Source organism: Thermobia domestica, chromosome 5 (genome assembly GCF_964235325.1).
Source record: "Thermobia domestica chromosome 5, izTheDome1.hap1.1, whole genome shotgun sequence".
NCBI classification, from domain to species: domain Eukaryota; kingdom Metazoa; phylum Arthropoda; class Insecta; order Zygentoma; family Lepismatidae; genus Thermobia; species Thermobia domestica.
In genome coordinates, this window is record NC_137458.1 from 235723631 (window position 1) to 235742423 (window position 18793).

At 35.1% G+C, this 18793-nt stretch overlaps 1 protein-coding gene across 4 annotated transcripts in view; it reads left to right on the forward strand.

The window, feature by feature from the left end:
* The window catches only part of LOC145686460 (uncharacterized), a 191521-nt gene that overhangs the window by 124742 nt on the left and 47986 nt on the right, over positions 1-18793 (forward strand). For all 4 annotated transcript variants that reach the window (XM_081759782.1, XM_081759784.1, XM_081759785.1 and 1 more), the window contains one exon: positions 13884-14092. In XM_081759782.1, the coding sequence (XP_081615908.1) occupies positions 13884-14092 (209 nt within the window). The remainder of the gene's footprint in view (positions 1-13883; positions 14093-18793) is intronic.

The window sequence follows — 18793 nt, forward strand, 5'->3', positions numbered from 1 at the left end:
AAGTAAATCAGGTTTCATTCCTTGAACTACAAATACGGGAACTTCAAACAAATGATCTTGTATACAGAAATTTAATAATTGCATTCCCTTAATGTGATACTGTTCGTTACCAGCAAAAGTTCGAACTTTGATATCGGAATATGTTCTCAATTTAGCAGACGGAAATTTTGATTGAATTGGTTTCCAAATACGATCACAGTAAATTTATCTCGGCTCCCGAGTCTATTATTCCAGTTAAATTAATAGAAGCAACACTGCAAAAAAGAGTAGGAGACGGAAAACAGTAATCATTAATTCCCAAAATAGCTTCCTGATCTACGTCTTCTTCTATGACAAACAATACGGTATAGTCTACTCCCTTAACATCATCTTTGGCAGGATAATATTAACTAAGCAACTCATTTCGGAATTCCTCAGAACAATTGAATTGTTTTAGATTTCTAAAATTTTGTGTACCTATAGATTTTCCCGTTAAGGTACTCAAAATTGCACAATTTCTTAAAAGCTTAGTAACAATATAAGATCCAGTATATGTTAACATATATTTATGAACTTTATTTTTAGAGGCTACCGACATCGGATGCGTTTTAAGCATCACTAGATCATTCTCCTGGATTAACAACTGCGAAGAATTAATTTGTTTACTTTTTTTGCATTTCTTCTCTTAGCTGAAGTGTCTATTAGCACTTGTCGATCTTTTACGTCTAACGACAATAATTCAGACGGCCATGGAAAGTGACGTTTGAAGTTGTTCGTGACAGAGAAAGATATAAATTCTTCAGCAGGGCATTTTCCTGTAGAAACACTAAGGGAATTATTTAACAAATCTTGCACTTCCTTTAATATGCTACTCCATTTTGTGTGGTCCTGATGACATTTTAATCGGAGAATCCTATTCAATTCCCGATGCTGGCGTTCGATGAGGCCATTCGCTTGTGGTGAGTAAGGTGACGTGAGATGATGAGCTATGTGATACTTTTTACAATAATCACTCCATACTTAGAGAGGAACTGTGGTCCTTGATCAGTAACAATATGTTCTGGATAAGGGAAGTTATGAAAATATAGACGTTGTAAAACACTAATTATTTCTTTTGTATGCGCCGTTCTAAGTGGATAGAAACACACAAATCTGGTATATACATCGACTACTGATAGAATGTATTTAAAACCTCTACCTTAGGCAACTTTCCCACCAGATCTAAACACAGTTTTTCGTGCGGCTGGTTCGCATCAATATGGCAAGTTCCCTTTATTATTGCACGATTTCGATATTTCGTTCTGGCGCAATCTAAACACTGTCTAATATGAAATGTGAAATCCCGTTTCTGTCCTCTCCAATAAAATAACGACCTAGCGAATCCGACACATTTCTTTACACCAAAATATCCCTGTTCATGAATTTTTACCACATATTCCGCAACAAGAGATTACGGTATTACCAACAGCTATCTTTAATTGTTTTTATCTTTTACAAACAAAACACCTTCCACTATAGTCACATTTTCCGCCCGGTTACCACTATCAATTACATTCCTTAGTTTTCTACATTACTTCTCTGTGGCCTGCTCTTCTAAGCTTTTATCCGATGAAAAGATGTCGGCATCTTCAGTATATACAAAATAAGATAAAACTTCGGTGACTTGTGGAGGGCTTTTCATCCTTTCGCAACCGTATCCCCCTTCTAGACCCGGTTGCTCACCATGTTTCCCGAGTTAACGGCTAATAATGTCTGCTCGGACGAGAGATTTTCTGGACTGCCATCAGTTGTTTGACAGCTCTGATCAGTACGATAACGTCTCCTGTTATTCCGATAAAAATTGTTACGCCCCTGAAAGTTGTTATTAAAGTTTCTTCCTCTTCTCGAATATTGCCGTTCATTATCACTAGATCTACTTGCTTGCATATTAGATTCATTATTTTGGGCCTTCCAATCGGTCTGTGCCACTCTTACATAAGGCGTTCCATTTACGTTGTTGGAATTGCTTCGATTCGATGGCACTTCCACAGATGTCGCCTCAGTGAGTCGTTCTACCAGCTCTTCTATCGTTTTAATTGGTATTACCCTTACTAATCGAGATTCTTCGGGTGGGAGACATGTTAAAACGATATTCACTAATTCCTTTTCATTATATTCCTCCACTATTCCCGAATATTTGTCAATTAATGCAAATACATATTCCAAAACAGTTGAATATTTAGATTTGTCATATTTCATCGACAATAAATTTCTTATTTGTGCCCTTTCCAGAGTTTCAGATCGGTACTTAGCCTTAAACAGTTCTTCAAATTCCGCAAAGCTCGAAATCTCTTTCTCGATTTTCCGATACCATCCATAAGCCGCTTTAGTTAGGCATTGAGGCACGAGTGCAAATTTCTGTTCATCTGTTATTCCAAACAATCGGGATAATCTGTTGAATTCTTCGAGAAAATTTCTGGCGCTACCAGGAGTCATCTGTCCCGAAAAACGCGGAAAATCACGCACATCTCGAGGTTTAAATGAGGAATCCGCAAAATTTACTTCCTTACATTCATTTAACCTATGTGTTTTAGAGTTTGAATTTGAACAAATATCTCCAATATGTAAAGGGTTAGTCATAGAACTAACGTTGAACGGGTTTCTATGTACATTTTCTAAATTAACACTAGGAGATGACATATTACCAAACATCCACGTTTCCCTGGGTTGACCATTGCTTACACTATAAGAAAAATTACTGTTAGAACCAGCTACAGTCGTTATCGTATGCGTAACACAGGTTACATTTGATGTAACAGTAGGTACTACAATAGCATCATTATTAAAATCAGATTGGTTAGGACTTACTAAATCACATGTAGCATTCGTAACTTCAGGTAGGTTTCCTTGTTTAGTTTTCAAATAATCTACTTCCTTCTGAAGTCTGATTAATTTGTGGTTCACTTCTTCTGTATGTTGAACACATTGCATTTCAATGCCTTTTGTTTTGGTAGAAAGCTCTTCAATTTCTGTCTTACAAGTTTGCACTTCCTTTGCCAATTTCTCTACTAGAAGCTGTAACATCATCTGAATTCTGTTCAAATTCACCGTCTACTTCTTCATCTGTTGTTTCTTCACTTCTTACAGATTTTGTCTTTCTCCCCTTCTTGCATTTATTACAAAACCAGTCAACTTGCATTTTGCTCAATTGATCATATTTAGCATCTGGGATATTCACACAGCAAAAGTGAAACCAACTTTTACATGTCCCACACATCACAGAGTTCACCAAGTCTTTATCTTCTAAAGCTGAACTATCACAACACATAAGTTTCACTACCACTGTGTCCTTTCTTTCCTCTAAGAACTTTCATCTTGATTCCATGTTGATTCCAACTTCTAACAACAACTTCGTTTTCGTTCCTCTTCTGTGTTTTCTCACTCTCTCTTCACTGACTGCCATTCCTACGTTGAACTACGTCGTTGGTCTACGTAGTTTACGTTGTCCTGTCACGGTCGCCAAAAACTTACGCTGTACCTTGGGACGGGATGTAAATCTTGTTACAAGGCTTCTAACAAGTATGTGTTACTTCTAAATGGTTCCATCGCTGTGACGCATCTCGAGCTACGCACGGCGATTTAACATTGTAAGAAGACTGCAGATAAGGGAATGGACCTCAGTAAAGAACGAAGCAAGAAGAGGTGTAAGTAGACTCCAATCTAGATTACATGAACTGTAAATTTATGTTTATACATGTTGATTAAGACTATTATTCAATCTTCCGTTATGTCGTTTATTAATTCCATATTATTTGTCGGCAGTTTGTCAAACTACATGTTCTGCTGCATATAATTACATAGTATAAAATACATAGTATTTCATATCCTTTGTATTTATTCATTAATTTCTTTTACCATATTTCATAGTATATATACTTAACAAGCAGAACTACATTCATAAGCATAGATACACACTTCTTATAAGTTACTAAACAGACATCGGAGATACATATTTTTGATTGGAGTTCACAAAAATATGAAGAAATTTAGTTGCTTGGAGCAGAATCAGTTTAAATTAGCAGCTCATATTAAAGTAATTCATAAACACAATATTAAACATTAAACACACGTTGCTTAAAAATTACTTAATTATGTCAGAATATTGTGACAAACTATGACAAATAAATATTATTTTCGATAGAATTAGAATCAATTATTGGCGAATAATCGTCATAAAATTATTTAACTTCTATATTTTTTTAAGAATCACAGAGTAAAATCATGTCAACAACTTCTTTTTATTTATTTTAAAAAAAGAACGAAAGTGGCTCAGAATTTTAAGTAATTTTTGGCCAATACCCTGAAACAAGGTGCAGATAAAGTATAAGTCGGTCAAACCGAATTGTGAAAGATCATAATAACGTGATTCAAACATGAATAAACACGAAATAAAAGACAATCTGTAACATCCCGTTTCAATTACAAGTTCTAGAACTCCGAAACTAGAACTGAAACATCAATTTTGCAGTTTTCATGCGTGAGTCCAATAATTTGAACACGTCTGTACAATACATGTGAAGGACCCTTGCATTATATACGGTTAGTATTTATATTTCTTCCCCATGTAAGTATGTATATATATATATATATATATATATATATATATATATATATATATATATATGTGTGGATGTGAGTGATTTTGTTTTTCTTTGCAGTGATGTAATCATGTTAGAGTGGTATGATGCCTACTCCTTAATTGGGTGGTCCTGGGTTTCAAACCTGTGGCCCGACACCTTGACTAAGGTGTTGCAAATATATAAATAAATCCAGTACGAAACAAAACTAAATCACAATAGCCTACCCATCAGGTATAGAAAATGTAGGTACAACAGAAAATAGCTTAGACAAGGGTTTCTGACAAACGAAAGGATGCCGAGCAAGAATTTCTCATTTCCTCTTTTCTTTTCGAGTCACATATTGTAAAAAAATTTCTTTCGAAGATATTTTACAAAAGCGTTCATCAGTCTCTACACGCTTTCTAGCTCTGTCCAAAAGAAAGAAAAAAAGCGTTGGATTATAGGCAACTTCTTACGCAAATTGACATCATTATTAATTTGATCATTTAACTTAAAATGGTATATTTCTCACCACTGTGTCTGCCTCTTACAGATTAGCTTGCGGACCCCCTGAGATCGTCTTGCGGACCCCAGGTGGGGAAAGGCTGCTATAGTATATTTGTGAAATGTACCGTATGAGAATTACGTTTTTCAGTTTTCATATGGAAGTACAAAATTACGGTACTGTTGAAACCTGAATATATAACTGCCAAATCATGTTAATGTAAATAATATATTCAGAGTCCAATGGTTCCATTGGTTCAGACAAAAGTGTCCATGGAAAAACCTTGTTGTTCGTATACTTTTGCGATTGGTGGCAAAAACTAAGTACCTGGAAAATAACTTCCAGCGCACTTTTCCTCCATCACTGCTGCCCTAAAACTGACAACGGATATCAAGAACATTGAAGTCAGGGAACTGAACTAACTAGGGAACTTGTTGCAAGTATGTTCCTCAAGTCACACCTAAACACGCCTGGTTGTTGTGTTCGCGCATTGTCATCCTGAAAGACTGAGTCGTTGTGAGGATATCTGTACCATAGGATTGTCATCTGAAACATCCATGTAATCCTTGGCAGCAATCCAACTTTTGAGAGTAGTAAATGGATCCACAGATTATCTTAAAATTGTGGCTCACACAATGCAGAGCTGTGACCATATTTAATGGTGAGAAGTATATGCCTTCGGAACATATGCCTTTTTGGGCATCCGCAATACCTAAACGAGACCTAGTATTGGATGGAAATAAAGTGAAAGTTTACTGCGAGGGTGGATCAATAAGAAACGCATAACAGTTAATGTAGAGAAAAGTATAAGGTAAGGACTCATATTAAGGTGATTTTTAATATTGCCGTCAAGTCTCTCAATTTATTTCTCCCACCAAACACAAGTTTTAAAATAACTTGCTCATAGATATCCATCCTTTTGGAGTATAGGCACTTGCACAAATATATTTGACTTCCCCATATTACCTAAAACGTTGTCCATAGTCTCTTGAGAGATTCCTCTTCAGACCAACCTAAGACTCATAGACTCATTACTTGGCCGAACTCACTAGTTGTCGTCACCAGGATAACGATAGAATTATTTCTCACCATCCGTTACGATTTTCTGCCATAACCCATGCCATATGAACTTTTCAGCAAATCCGCCAGGACGCTGCTGAAGTTGCTTTATATTGAATCAACAGAAAACATATTTGAAGAGGATGTTTTAAGTTATTTTCCTTAAGGTGTACGTGTACATACACCACTTGTAACGATCAGGGGTGCATTACGAGGGAATTTGAGTAGTCATTATTTGTTTAATTAGATTAATAATAGTATTTATTGTTGAATTCAAGTATTAAAGGAAAAAGATAAATCTTACGGAGCATGATTTTTTTTCCGTCTGGCAATGTAGAAGTCTTTTTTGTAAATGTTTGTGTCTCCCTGTATCTCCGTACAGCTTATCATATCATCATATCATAATTTATTGCATCCGTTCATCGTCATACAACAAAATTGGACATGTCATTTATATACAGAGTGAATCAAAAGTCTGGACACGGTGGAATAAATCGAGAACTTAACTTCGGATCGAAAAATCAAAAAACACGTGTTTAGTAATATTAAAAAATCTATCTGATGAAACCAAACTTGACTCTCTAGACCCACCCCCTGGGGGTTGGAGTGGGGTCAATTTTGAAATTTCTAATGGAAACCCCAATTTTTGATTGCAGATTTGGATTCTGCGACCCAAACTATGTAAAGTTTCATCAACACTTTTCCGTCGATGCATAACATGGCGCAGTAATCGGGGAAAATAAATGTCCCCTAAATACTCCCATTTCGTTCATGAGCTTGGTAGTCTTTCCGATCTCTGTTCTCGTTCAGTGTCACTGGTTCACTTCTCTGTTCCTTCTCGTCACTGGATAGAAGCACACTACACACAGACAGAAGACACAGAGAAAGGCACACCTTCTTCATTCGGGCTTCGGGCAGTATCAGTGTTGCAAACCAGAAAATTCAAAAGCGGCGAGTAGAGGACAAAAAATAAAACAATTAAAAGTAAAAGGAAAATTGAAGAAAAGTATAGCTATTGAAGTATCTGCTTATTGCACTATGGTGTTTTTTGACTTCTGTGTCTAAGATGAAAATGTATTGATATAACTGTTTTCTAATCGCTAAAATATGACATTCATTAGGGTCGATTGTACCATTCTCTGATAAAGATAAATTATCGGAATGATCCAACCTTGTCGCGGTAGTAGATCTCATCTTACACAAAATAACACATGACCACTGCGACCAGTGTTATCTTATCTGACTATTAAAAGATATCAGGATAGTGTAGAATTGGCCCTATAACGTGCAAATGTTCGAATGGTGTGAAATTATCAAAATAGCATGTAACTGTCAAGCTAATTTATGTTTGAAATAACGGGTGAACCAAAAGTTTGGCCACGGTAGAGTAACTGGAGAAATACACTTCTGATCATAAAAGCGCAAAAAAACGTATTTAATATGTTTCAAGAAGCTATCCGATGATACCAAAGGCAACACTCCGCCCCCACCTTCTGAAAAGGAGTGGGGGGAATTGATTTTTCAAATGGGAACTCCAATGTTTTATTGAAGATTCGGAGACTGCATCCCAAATAATGTAAGGAATAATCAAAACTTTTTCGTCGGTGTGTGATATCATGCTGTAATCGGCGAAATTAGATGCTCCCCTCTTCGTTTATGAGCTTGATATTAGCTCCGACCGTCTGTACAAGGTGTAGTATTTTGAGAAATACGCGTCGTATAAACAAAGTTATTCAATGGTACCAAACATGATACCGCACCCTACCGCTAGGTGGGGTTAGCTGAAAGATTTGAAATGGAAGCTTTTATTTCTTATTGCAGAGTCGGATTCTACGCACAAACCTGTATAAGATTTAGTCGAAACATCGTTGTCGCTGTGTGACGTAGCGCTGTAATGGCGAAATCAGGAGAACTTCCTATATAAACTTTAATTAGATCAATGCTGTAGACGTGATGAAAGAAGTATACATGTGATCAAAAAACAAAAGAAAATGTGACTATTGGGTTTGTTAGGGTGTTTATCGTTCCTTGTCCGCAGTGGGACGAGAGAGACGGGACCTACAGTTGAAAGAGAGATCCGAACCTCTATTAGGTTTTGGAACCGAGACGTTGCCCATGAACAATTGCCGACGAAGTTTGTCCGACCGTCGTCGATTATTGGGTGACAGCAGCGAAAAGAGTGTGCTAGTGCTGGTTCAAAGGTGGCTGCCTATTTGTCGGCTTGGCAGCGAACACCGTGACGGCCCCGCCGCTGTTCAGGAACGGCAGCTATGAGACAGACGGTTGTCTTGGCCCAGCAGTGGCACGACGTCGTCCCCCGAAGCGACGGCATCATGATTTTTCGCCATCATTTCGCCTGATTTGTGCGAATAGTCGGACTGCGACTCACGAGACTGCTCGCAGTCTCGCATAGTTTTAGATGGGTGAAATTATTATTGAATTCTTTCTTTACTTCTTCTTCTTCTTCTTATTATTATTATTATTATTATAGTATATTATATTATTATCTGCTAGTAGTTGTAGTAGTAGTAGCAGCAGTAGTAGTAATAGGAATTGTAGCATTAGTAGTAGTTGTTGTAGTAGTAGTTGTAGTAGTAGTAGTAGTATTAGTAGTCTGTAAAGGGTAGTAGTCTGTAGTAGTATGTTTTATTTATATTTTTAATCCTTTCATTCTTTAATTTTTAAATGTCTATAATGTGAGTGGCGTATTTAGGGGGTGGCTTCCTGGCTTAAGCCCCCCCCCGAAATCTTACTTAGTATAGTAAAGTAAATGAAATATCTTGCAGAATTTTCACATTTCCAGGCAAAGTCCCCCCTAAAGTTAGCAAAGCCTCTCCCGAAACAAAATCGTAAATACGATATTATTAATGTGCCATCAGTAAATTGATTACATCGGATCCTAGACAAGATTAGATTCTGTCGTTCCAATATAATTTCAAAACTAAAGGAGTTACCACTAAAGAGCATTGTGTAAACAGAGTGCACATTTCAATACATATGTACGGTACCACCTTAATTTCGTGGCATGGATGGGGCCACGGTGGCTCAGTGGTAGAGCGTTCACCTCTGGTGCTTGGGGTCCTGGGTGCAAAACCTGCTCCCGCCAAATGAACTTTGTGGTGGACAAACACCGTGTGCGTGGGTTTTCTCGGGGATCTCCCGTTTCCACCCACTTTCTTAATTCCACCATTTCATTCATCTCTCTCATAATCACCGTCTCCTTTAGCCTAACCGGCAAAATCGTAGGACCTAAAACTCAAAAATTTCATTTCATTTTCGTGGCATGGAGTTCTCTTAAGTACGTTGATCGAACTTTCGTTCGGGATAGACATGACGAAGGTTATAGGCGTAACCTGTAATTTGGGCATTATAGTGGAGCATTTGTACAAGAAGTGATACCTGTGTGTGAGGGTGTGTGTGTGTGTTATTCGTTTCATTATTGTTTTCTCTTCTAACATGCAACGTATGGATGGTTAAATTATCACACGTTTAGTGGCACGTGACATGGGATTGCAACATTGGGATGGCATTGCTCGTTCGTTCATTCACATGTTAAAGCGACGTTCACCTGAGCGATTCGCTTGTAAGTGGCAGGTCGTTAACCGTGACGGATCTGTTGGTAACGATTCTCGGTCTAACAGCAAAATGTCTTTCTTTTTCACCCCAATCAGTTAATTTACTTTCGCCGATTATGGCGCCATATAATGCATCGACGGAAAAGTGTTGATGAAACCTTACATAGTTTGGGCCGTAGAATCCAAATCTGCAATCAAAAATATGGGTTTCCATTTGAAATTTCGAAGTTGACCCCACCCCAGCCCCCAGGGGGTGGGTCTAGAGGGTCGAGTTTGGTTTCATCAGATAGTTTTTTTAAATATTACTAAACACGTGTTTTTGGTTTTTCGATTCGAAGTTAAGTTCTCGATTTATTCCACCGTGTCCAGACTTTTGATTCACTCTGTATATACCAGTATACATAAACATACATACTATTCTTACATATAGATTCTTATGGTTTCACTAATTTACTTACTATACATTTAATTTTACGTATACGAATTATTTTCTACATATTCTTCAACCGAGTAAAAGCAATGTTCTATCAAGTACCTTTTAAGTTTGGATCTAAAGCTATTGACACAGACCTGATTTTTTATACATGATGGAAGTAGATTGTATAATAGAGTACCTTTGTGCGTAACTGATTTATTGAATATATTTGTCCTATGTGCATGCAAGTGAATGTCGTCTTTACTTCTTGTGTTATAACTGCGAATGTCTTTGTTAACAATAAATTCACTATGTTTTTTCAAATACATTAATATTTCGAACAAATGCATTGAGGGAAGAGTCATTATTATAAGTTCCTTAAAAATATTTCTACAAGAAGAGTTCCATTTTACTCCTGCAAGTATTCTTACTACTTTCTTCTGTAGCCTAAAGATAGCAATACTTTTAGGCGCATTTCCCCAGAACATCAAGCCATATTTTATTGTAGAATGAAAATTTGAGTAATATATACACTTAGCTGTTTTTACATTAATCTTATCTCTTACAAATCTAATTGCATAGCATAGTTTGCTTAGCTTACTTCTTACATGTTCTATATGTGGTTCCCAGTTGAAATTATTAGATGTTTTAACTCCGAGAAAGGTAGCAGTTTCTACATATTTAACTGTTTTATTATTTTATTTTATTATTGCATTGGCTTGATTACTTTAACCATTGTTAAAATTTAAGGCACATGTTTTATTTACATTAATGATTAGGTCATTTTTATTCATCCAACTTGAAAATTGGTTCATTGTCGTTTGGCAGTTTGAAGCTAATTCGCATTCATCTTTCCCACTAACTATTATGTTTGTATCATCTGCATATAAAGTTACACATGAACTATTAATACTTTCAGAAAGATCATTTATATAAAGAAGAAAGATAAGTGGTCCTAGAATTGATCCTTGTGGTACTCCACGATTAATAATTTCTTCACTTGACACACATTTCTGAATTTTATTTTTAACTATTCCTGTGATTTCAGTTACTTGTTTCCGATCTTTAAGGTATGATTCAAACCATTTATTTGCTAAGCCTCTAATACCATAGCAACTAAGTTTTTCTAGCAATATATGATGATTTACTAAATCGAAGGCTTTTGTTAGATCTAAAAATATTCCTATAGATAATTTTTACTCATCCAGTAACTTTCTGCAGTTTTCTAGAAAATGAAAAATTGCTGTCTCAGTAGATTTACCTTTCAAGAAACCATGTTGTGTGTTGGATATAATAGAATATTTATTAATGAAATCCATAACCCGATTGAACATTATTTTTTCCAGAATTTTACCTATAATGGGTAGCAATGATATCGGTCTATAATTTTCTATTTCATTGAGTTTACCTTTTTTGTGCAAAGGTTTAACTTTAGCAATCTTTAGTTTATCAGGAAAGGTTCCTGTGGCGATTGAAATATTTGAGAGATAACATAATGGTTTAACTAAATATTTGTAACAACTTTTTACGAAATTGTTAGATAATTCGTCCGACCCAGCCGAATTCGAATTTTTCATTTGTTTTATTATGATGATTATTTCACTCTCTGTTACTGGTTTCAAGAATATAGATTTATCACATTTTTTTAATTTTAAGTTCCGATAAGTTAGTTTTACTAGTTCCTTTGTTTTTAATAAGAGTTTGCCCTACATTTGTGAAATATTTATTAAAAAACGTTGCTATGTCCTTTGGATTTGTCATGTTCACGCCCTCATAAATTATGCTATTTATATGGGTACTACGTATTTGCATGTTGAGCTCTTCTTTAATTATTTTCCACATTGCCTTTGTTTTATTGTGTGACTGAAGAATTTTCCTACTGTTATAATTTTGTTTCGCTATCTTCAACAATTTTTTGTAACTAGTTTTGTGTTTTCTGTAAATTAATTCATTCATCCCGGTAGGGTACGCTTCCTAGTTTTATTTAGTTGTATGTTTACCATGTTTGCTTTTAAGATTTCAGGTGTAATCCATTTTATTTTTTTCTTCTTTATTTTACTAAAATTATTTTTTATTGGAAATGCTACTTCAAAACTATGTTTTACAGTATCATATATTTTCTCATATACGTCATTCACGTCGGTTAGTTCATAAATATCATCCCACGTCTCCAAGCTAAGCAAATAAACAAAATAACTAACATTATTAGAACTAAAACATCTCCTTAATATAGGTGTTTCATTGGGTTTCTCTATAGTTGCAGGTGTTTGTTTTAAAATGTTTACTTTTACAATTTGTGCTTCATGATCTGAAAAACTATATTTATAACTTCTGAATAATTCATTACTAATGGATTTACTAAAATCTGGTCAATGTTAGATACTGAGTTTTTTGTTATTCTTGTAGGCAATTTAATTGTGGGATTTAAGTTGTATGTTTGAAGTAAAGATTCAAAGTTTTCATTGAGTTTTCCACTTAGAAAATTTACATTCAAATCACCTACAATAATTGGAAAGTATTTTTTAACATGAAAATACGCCAAAATTTTATCCATCTTATTGATAAATATTTCAATGTTACTTATTTTCTTTTCACTTTTATGAAGAGTTTACATCGTCGACTTTAGAGTATAACAGAAGGTTCTTCTGTTTATGTTAATAGATCGAGTCGGTTTCATGAAAGGACCTTCTTCATTTATAAGAGGGATCTTTGTCGACATAGTTTTCATCGAAGAATATTTAACAGTGTTTAACTACGTCGAACACTACGTCTAGTGTTTAACTACGTCTAGTGTTCTATCGAAGCACTGAGGTCGTGTGTAAACGTATATTGAAATTGAGTTTTCGTTTGAATGGGTTTTATAATTAGATTTATCGAAAAAAAAGCATTAATTTAAAGCATATAGAAGTTAATTATATAGAATTGGCTACTAATAGTGAAGGTTTTTCTAGTTTTGAATTTGAAAAATTTGAAGAAAATCGAAAATAAAACTCGTCAAAAAATAGCTTTTACTTATTACGTAATACTAGTTGTCATTAAGGCTCGAGCGAAAAATTATTAGAATGTCTTTTTTAGACGACTTTTGTGTTTGTTTGTTAGGGTCAGATCTTAAAACTTAAACTTCTATACCAACTAAGGCACTGAAATTGTGTACAGATATATTAACCTGATAACAATACAATATTTTCATGTACTTTTCGTTTTAGTTTATCGTTTTACTGTAATTATTTAGAATAAATTATCAAGCATCTGCTCCTTGTAAAACCCAAACTTTTATGCAAGTATGATTGGTTGCAGACGACTAGGCGTTCCGTTGATTTTATATCAACAAGTATGAGCATTCACAGTTTGTATATCCTTTTTCAAAAATCTTGAATGAGCTGTTGTAAGTATTGTAAAATGTCCTTGAACAATAACATATGACAGCTCACACAGTGGAGTCAAGTAGTATTTGCAAGTGAAGGAATTGTAGAACATTGAATTAAAACTTTAAAAAAAATATAACCATAAAAAACTTTTAAAAACAATGCTTTTATAAACACTTGTTGATTGGTTGATTTTTTCCAACTGCTGATACTTCTCTTGGGCCTTTGTCCTAACTTATCGTATTTCTGGGGACTTCTATCTCGTGAATTTTTTGTTTGGCTTTTTCCCTATGTTGTTAAAATTAAAATGAGCTTTCAACCATGACAGAACATTTCCAATCTGATTCGTGTGTTGTATCCACTGCTAACATTTGTCTTCTTTCTCAGCAAAGTATGCTTGGAAATTCTAGTAGATGCCAAACTTGACAAAGAAATCTATTTTGGTAAGAAACTTCCTTGGACCAATGAAGTTGAACCTGGTCTGCTGTATTATAATCTTCCTGTGAAATATGAGAGAAGTTCTTCTCTTTTTGTTCTGTGGGATGTATATGATGGTAATGATTTTATAGATTTGCTGCCACTTTTAATCAAAGCAGGTAAGAACTCATAATTAACTTTATTTTTGACTTCTTATTCCAACGATATAAAATAAATAATACTTACGAAATTAAAGTTGAATTCATTCATTTGAAAATATTATAAATATGTTTCTTATTTATTAGCAGAACTCGAAGTACGACTTAATTAAATTCTTTACCGGTTATCCCAAAGCATGAATACTGTTGATTGGCATAATTAAAGTATTGAAAATAAATTGCTAATAGAAAAGAATCAGAGATTAGACTATATGATCCGATGTTGATGTTTGTACACACGGAAAAGAAAATATTTGATAGTTGACAAATATTCTTTTGCTAATAACTCAGGAACAAATGAATTAATTTCGATACGTTTGTTGTTACCTTTAGAATAGTTATAATTTGATAACTTGCCAAAATTGGTACTCTAATACGTTAATTTATTTTTGAGTCATTAGGGAAAGAAAATTTCTCAATCTTTCTTTCGTGACTGTACAAATTACCAGGAAGAGCAATTTTTATAACATAACTTTTCTTTATTATTCACCTAAATGTTATAATAAATTAGAAGGCCTGTAGACACATGCATGCAGATACATACGAAAAGACGTTGCAAATCATTGTATGTACAAAATAATGAATTTAAATGTAATTAAATACATGGTAATATTTAAAATTATAAAATAGTAGTAATAGTAATTATTACACAAGGAGCAAAGAACTCAATTGACAATAGCACTTTTAGAAAAGAAATTGAAGTAGCATGGTTTTACTTACCTGTTTCCCGACTCAGTATAAATTTAGAGATCGTTTATTATAACATTTTTTTTTATCTGAGCAGTCACACGTCTAGTATACAATGGTAAATTGCGAGATCAAAAGTGTAAGTTTAATAGATTTATTGTGTCCATTGTGTATGCGAATATCTGCATAATTGAAATTATTTGAACGTTTCTTAACAAACACAGCATCTTCATATTCATTGACCGAAGACTGAATTATGACCACCTTCCGAGCAGTGGGTTTGACCTTGTTTCCACGTGAATTTCGTGATAGGGTAGCATGCAACCCGGTGATGCATAGCTACACGTCCATGTGGTCAGGCAGTAGTGAGAGTTCGCGCGTAAACGCCAAGATTTATCAGGATTTAAGAAAGATCAGATCGTGTCATCTCGAAAGGCTGGTCCATCAATCGCGAAAACGGCTGCACTAGTAGATGTTCTAGAACAGCCGTAGTGAAAGTGCAAAAAACTGGTGTCAGCAAGGGCAGATGATGAAATATCGACAAAACTGCAGAAGACGGTGCAAGGTTGGTCGCATTCAGAACTGTATAGGTTCAGAGGCGCAGGGCTGTAGGGTACCTGCCTACCCAATTTAACCATAGTCAATTTGAAAACGTCTCCGATGACTATGCTGAGTTTCATCACCTTCCATGGTCTCCATATTCCCCAGATTGCAATCTGAAATGAAGTGAAATGAAATTTCTATTTTTATGTTCCGTGATTATGCCTTTACGATAACGGACACAATGATTAATGAGGGTGAATCATTTTGACAGAATTGGTGGAATGAGAATGTGGAAATAAACGGAATAACGTCGAGATTGAGCACCTGCGTGATACCATGAAATATCGCAAGCAGTCTCTCGAAATTCCACCACCACCTCCATTTTGACGTTAAAGACCGCATGACACGGAATTTGATTGGCCACAGCGTACTACTACCGACATCACCTTATATCCCTGCAACATCAGGTCGCTGTTATGCGGAAGACGAAACGAGGACATATACGTTATTAAGTAGGTGGTGACAACTGAGGGATTGGCCGATGTATAAGAAATGCCTAATTAAGCACAAAAGAAAGCACTGATGCAACGTCAGTTTTGGTCTGTAATATTGTACCGTAGTAAATGAAAGAAGTTAATGGTTAGAATCATTAATCGTAGGGCAAAATTTAATAATCAGAGATAACAGCAATTCACAAAGAGAGCATACCATTGTACATGTTAAACCGACAGAGGTTTCCCAGAGAGCTATAAATAATGAGGATATAAGTATAGGAAGTCAAATCTTAAATTATAATATGGAGAAAATTAATTGAAAAATTTTGGAAAGAGAAAAGCTTGTAAATGAAATACACTACAACTATCGAAGAAGCTACAGAAGAAATACAAAAGGAACTTAAGAAGTAATAATAACATTAACGAAAATTAAAGAAAATGTATAAGTTACATATGAACAAAATGAATTTCAAACTTAAAGCTCATAGCAAAGTACAAAAACGCCGAATTATCAATAGGTCTAAATTCAAAGGGAACAGATAAACTGTGTGGAGAAACGAAACAAAGATTCCAAAAGAAGTACTAAAAAATATAAGCAGAATAGTTAGTGAAACTTTTCCTCAATGGAGTAAATTTCGTTCTGTGAAAGATAAATCATAATGAGAGAAAACGACGACGACCTTGTTCACCTTGAGAGGATAGATAGTACATGCAGGGAAACCATGAAAATAGCTGCTAAGAGACGATGAGAAAGAAGATCAAGATACGCAAGAAAATAAAATGATAAGGGAAGAATTTAAGTAAAATTTGATAAAAGGAAGCACAGTAAATGACAGATGGAGAATTAGAGGAAAGGATGGGTCATGATAAGGGCCATTTTTTGCCTAACAATAGATTGTTATAAAAGTTGGTACCTGTAATCTACACGATATTCCGCGTGAAAGGTCGTTTAGATTATGCTGAGATCATGTGCGGTTGTCCCTGTAGAGCGTCCGGAAGTTACCCCTGACTCCAACCTTCGAAAAGTCGAGCTGGGTTATATATATATATATATATATATATATATATAGGGTGGCTCAAAAGTAGGTGTACACCCCTGCATTGATCAATTATAACATTCCAGCTTATAGCTTTATTTGCTTCGGCTGTTCTGAGCTTAAGATATAAGTAAAAAGACATTAAGAACAAATAATATAGAAACTAACAAGGAGAAAGCAGACTTTGGTAAATGAACTTCGGGGCCATTTTTTGCAAGGTGATAGTGCACATTTAAAGTGTTCATATTACAAACTAGGAGAGCGTAATGGCCTAACACAGCAGAGAAAGGCGTCTTAAAGGTTTCGACTCGCCGCATATGTCATACGTTGCGCAGTTTTATCAAGTAGACTGTAGCATCTGGGACTCAGGTGCGAAGGGTCCCGGGTTCGATTCCCGCTGGAGTTAACTTCGTTTGTTTTTTGCTTCAACTAATAAAGTGGCCACTTGTAGTTACAAGTAAACTGTTAATTCACCATATGTATGTTTATAATGTATTAAAACAATAGAAATATTCAAATCAGTTTTAAAATCTTTCAATGGTCCATGTTAATTAGCAACGAAATGTAATCTATTTCGTAAATATATTGATATCACGAGTTATATTATGGTTATCACAGTCGTTGTGTAAAAAAAATAAATGTTCTTGACGCTTCGTGTCTACAACTGTTGACAGTATGTGTATTAAAAGCACTGGCGCAAATGGCACGAGGGGATGTCCCCTCCAGTCTTGGAACTCAGGGACTATCCCCCCAATAATCCTATTTGAAATGTGTTTTTTTGGGGAGAAATGTGATGATTTGCGTCGGATTGCCACAAAGAAAAATGAGTTGAAATTGATATCCCCCAGAATAAGCCACAAATCTGCCCGCCTCCCACTGTTGAAGACAACTCTGTTCCCCTGATCATCCAAAGTATTGTTTTTCAACTTCATAAATATTTTGAACATCGCTTTAAAAAAATATAGGAACGGTCTTACCCATCCTCCCCCCTTCAATGTTGAAAACAGATTTTCGCCGCTTATTTCAAGGGGAATAAGGGGAAATCTCATTTCGTTATAGTAACATCCAGTATTACCAAAGGGGATTTTCTTCTCATCCCCCTTGTAATTTTCACACTGTCAACAGATGTGCGTTAAGAACGTCACAGGAAGCGTCAAGAACATTTTTTACAGAACGACTGTTCTAACCATAATATAACTCGTGATATCAATATATTTACTAAATAGATTACATTTCGTGCCTAGTTAACATGGAACATTGCAAGATTTTAAAACTGATTTGAATATTCCTATTGCTTTGATTCATTATAAACATATGGTGAATTAACAGTTTACTTGTAGCCACAAGTGGCTACTTTATTCGTTGAAGCAAAAAACGAAGTTGACTCCAGTGCGAATCGAACCCGGGACCCTTCGCACGCGAGCCACAGTTGGTACTGATTCTTCCACGCCGTCACTTGACAAATTTGGGCAACGCTTTAAATGTGCACTATAACCTTGCAAAAGATGGCCTCGAAGTTCATTTACCAAAGTCTGCTATCTCCTTGTAAGTCTACCTGATGGATTACAATAAGAAATGATATAAAAAGCAATGAGTTGATCAGTATGGGACTGTATACCTGTATATATATATATATATATATATATATATATATATATATATATATATATATATATATATATATATATATTGAATAAAGTGTTTCCAAAATTTATATATAAAGCATTTGAGAAACCTAATAAAGTTATAAATAAAACTCTTTTAAAATGTCAATTACTTCTAAAGATAATATTGGGTACCTGGAAAAGTTCTACCAGTGTTCGGTGTGCATATGAAAGTGCGAACAACACTAAAAGTAATTCACCTAGAACTGTGTATAATCATGAGCATAATCAGTGACT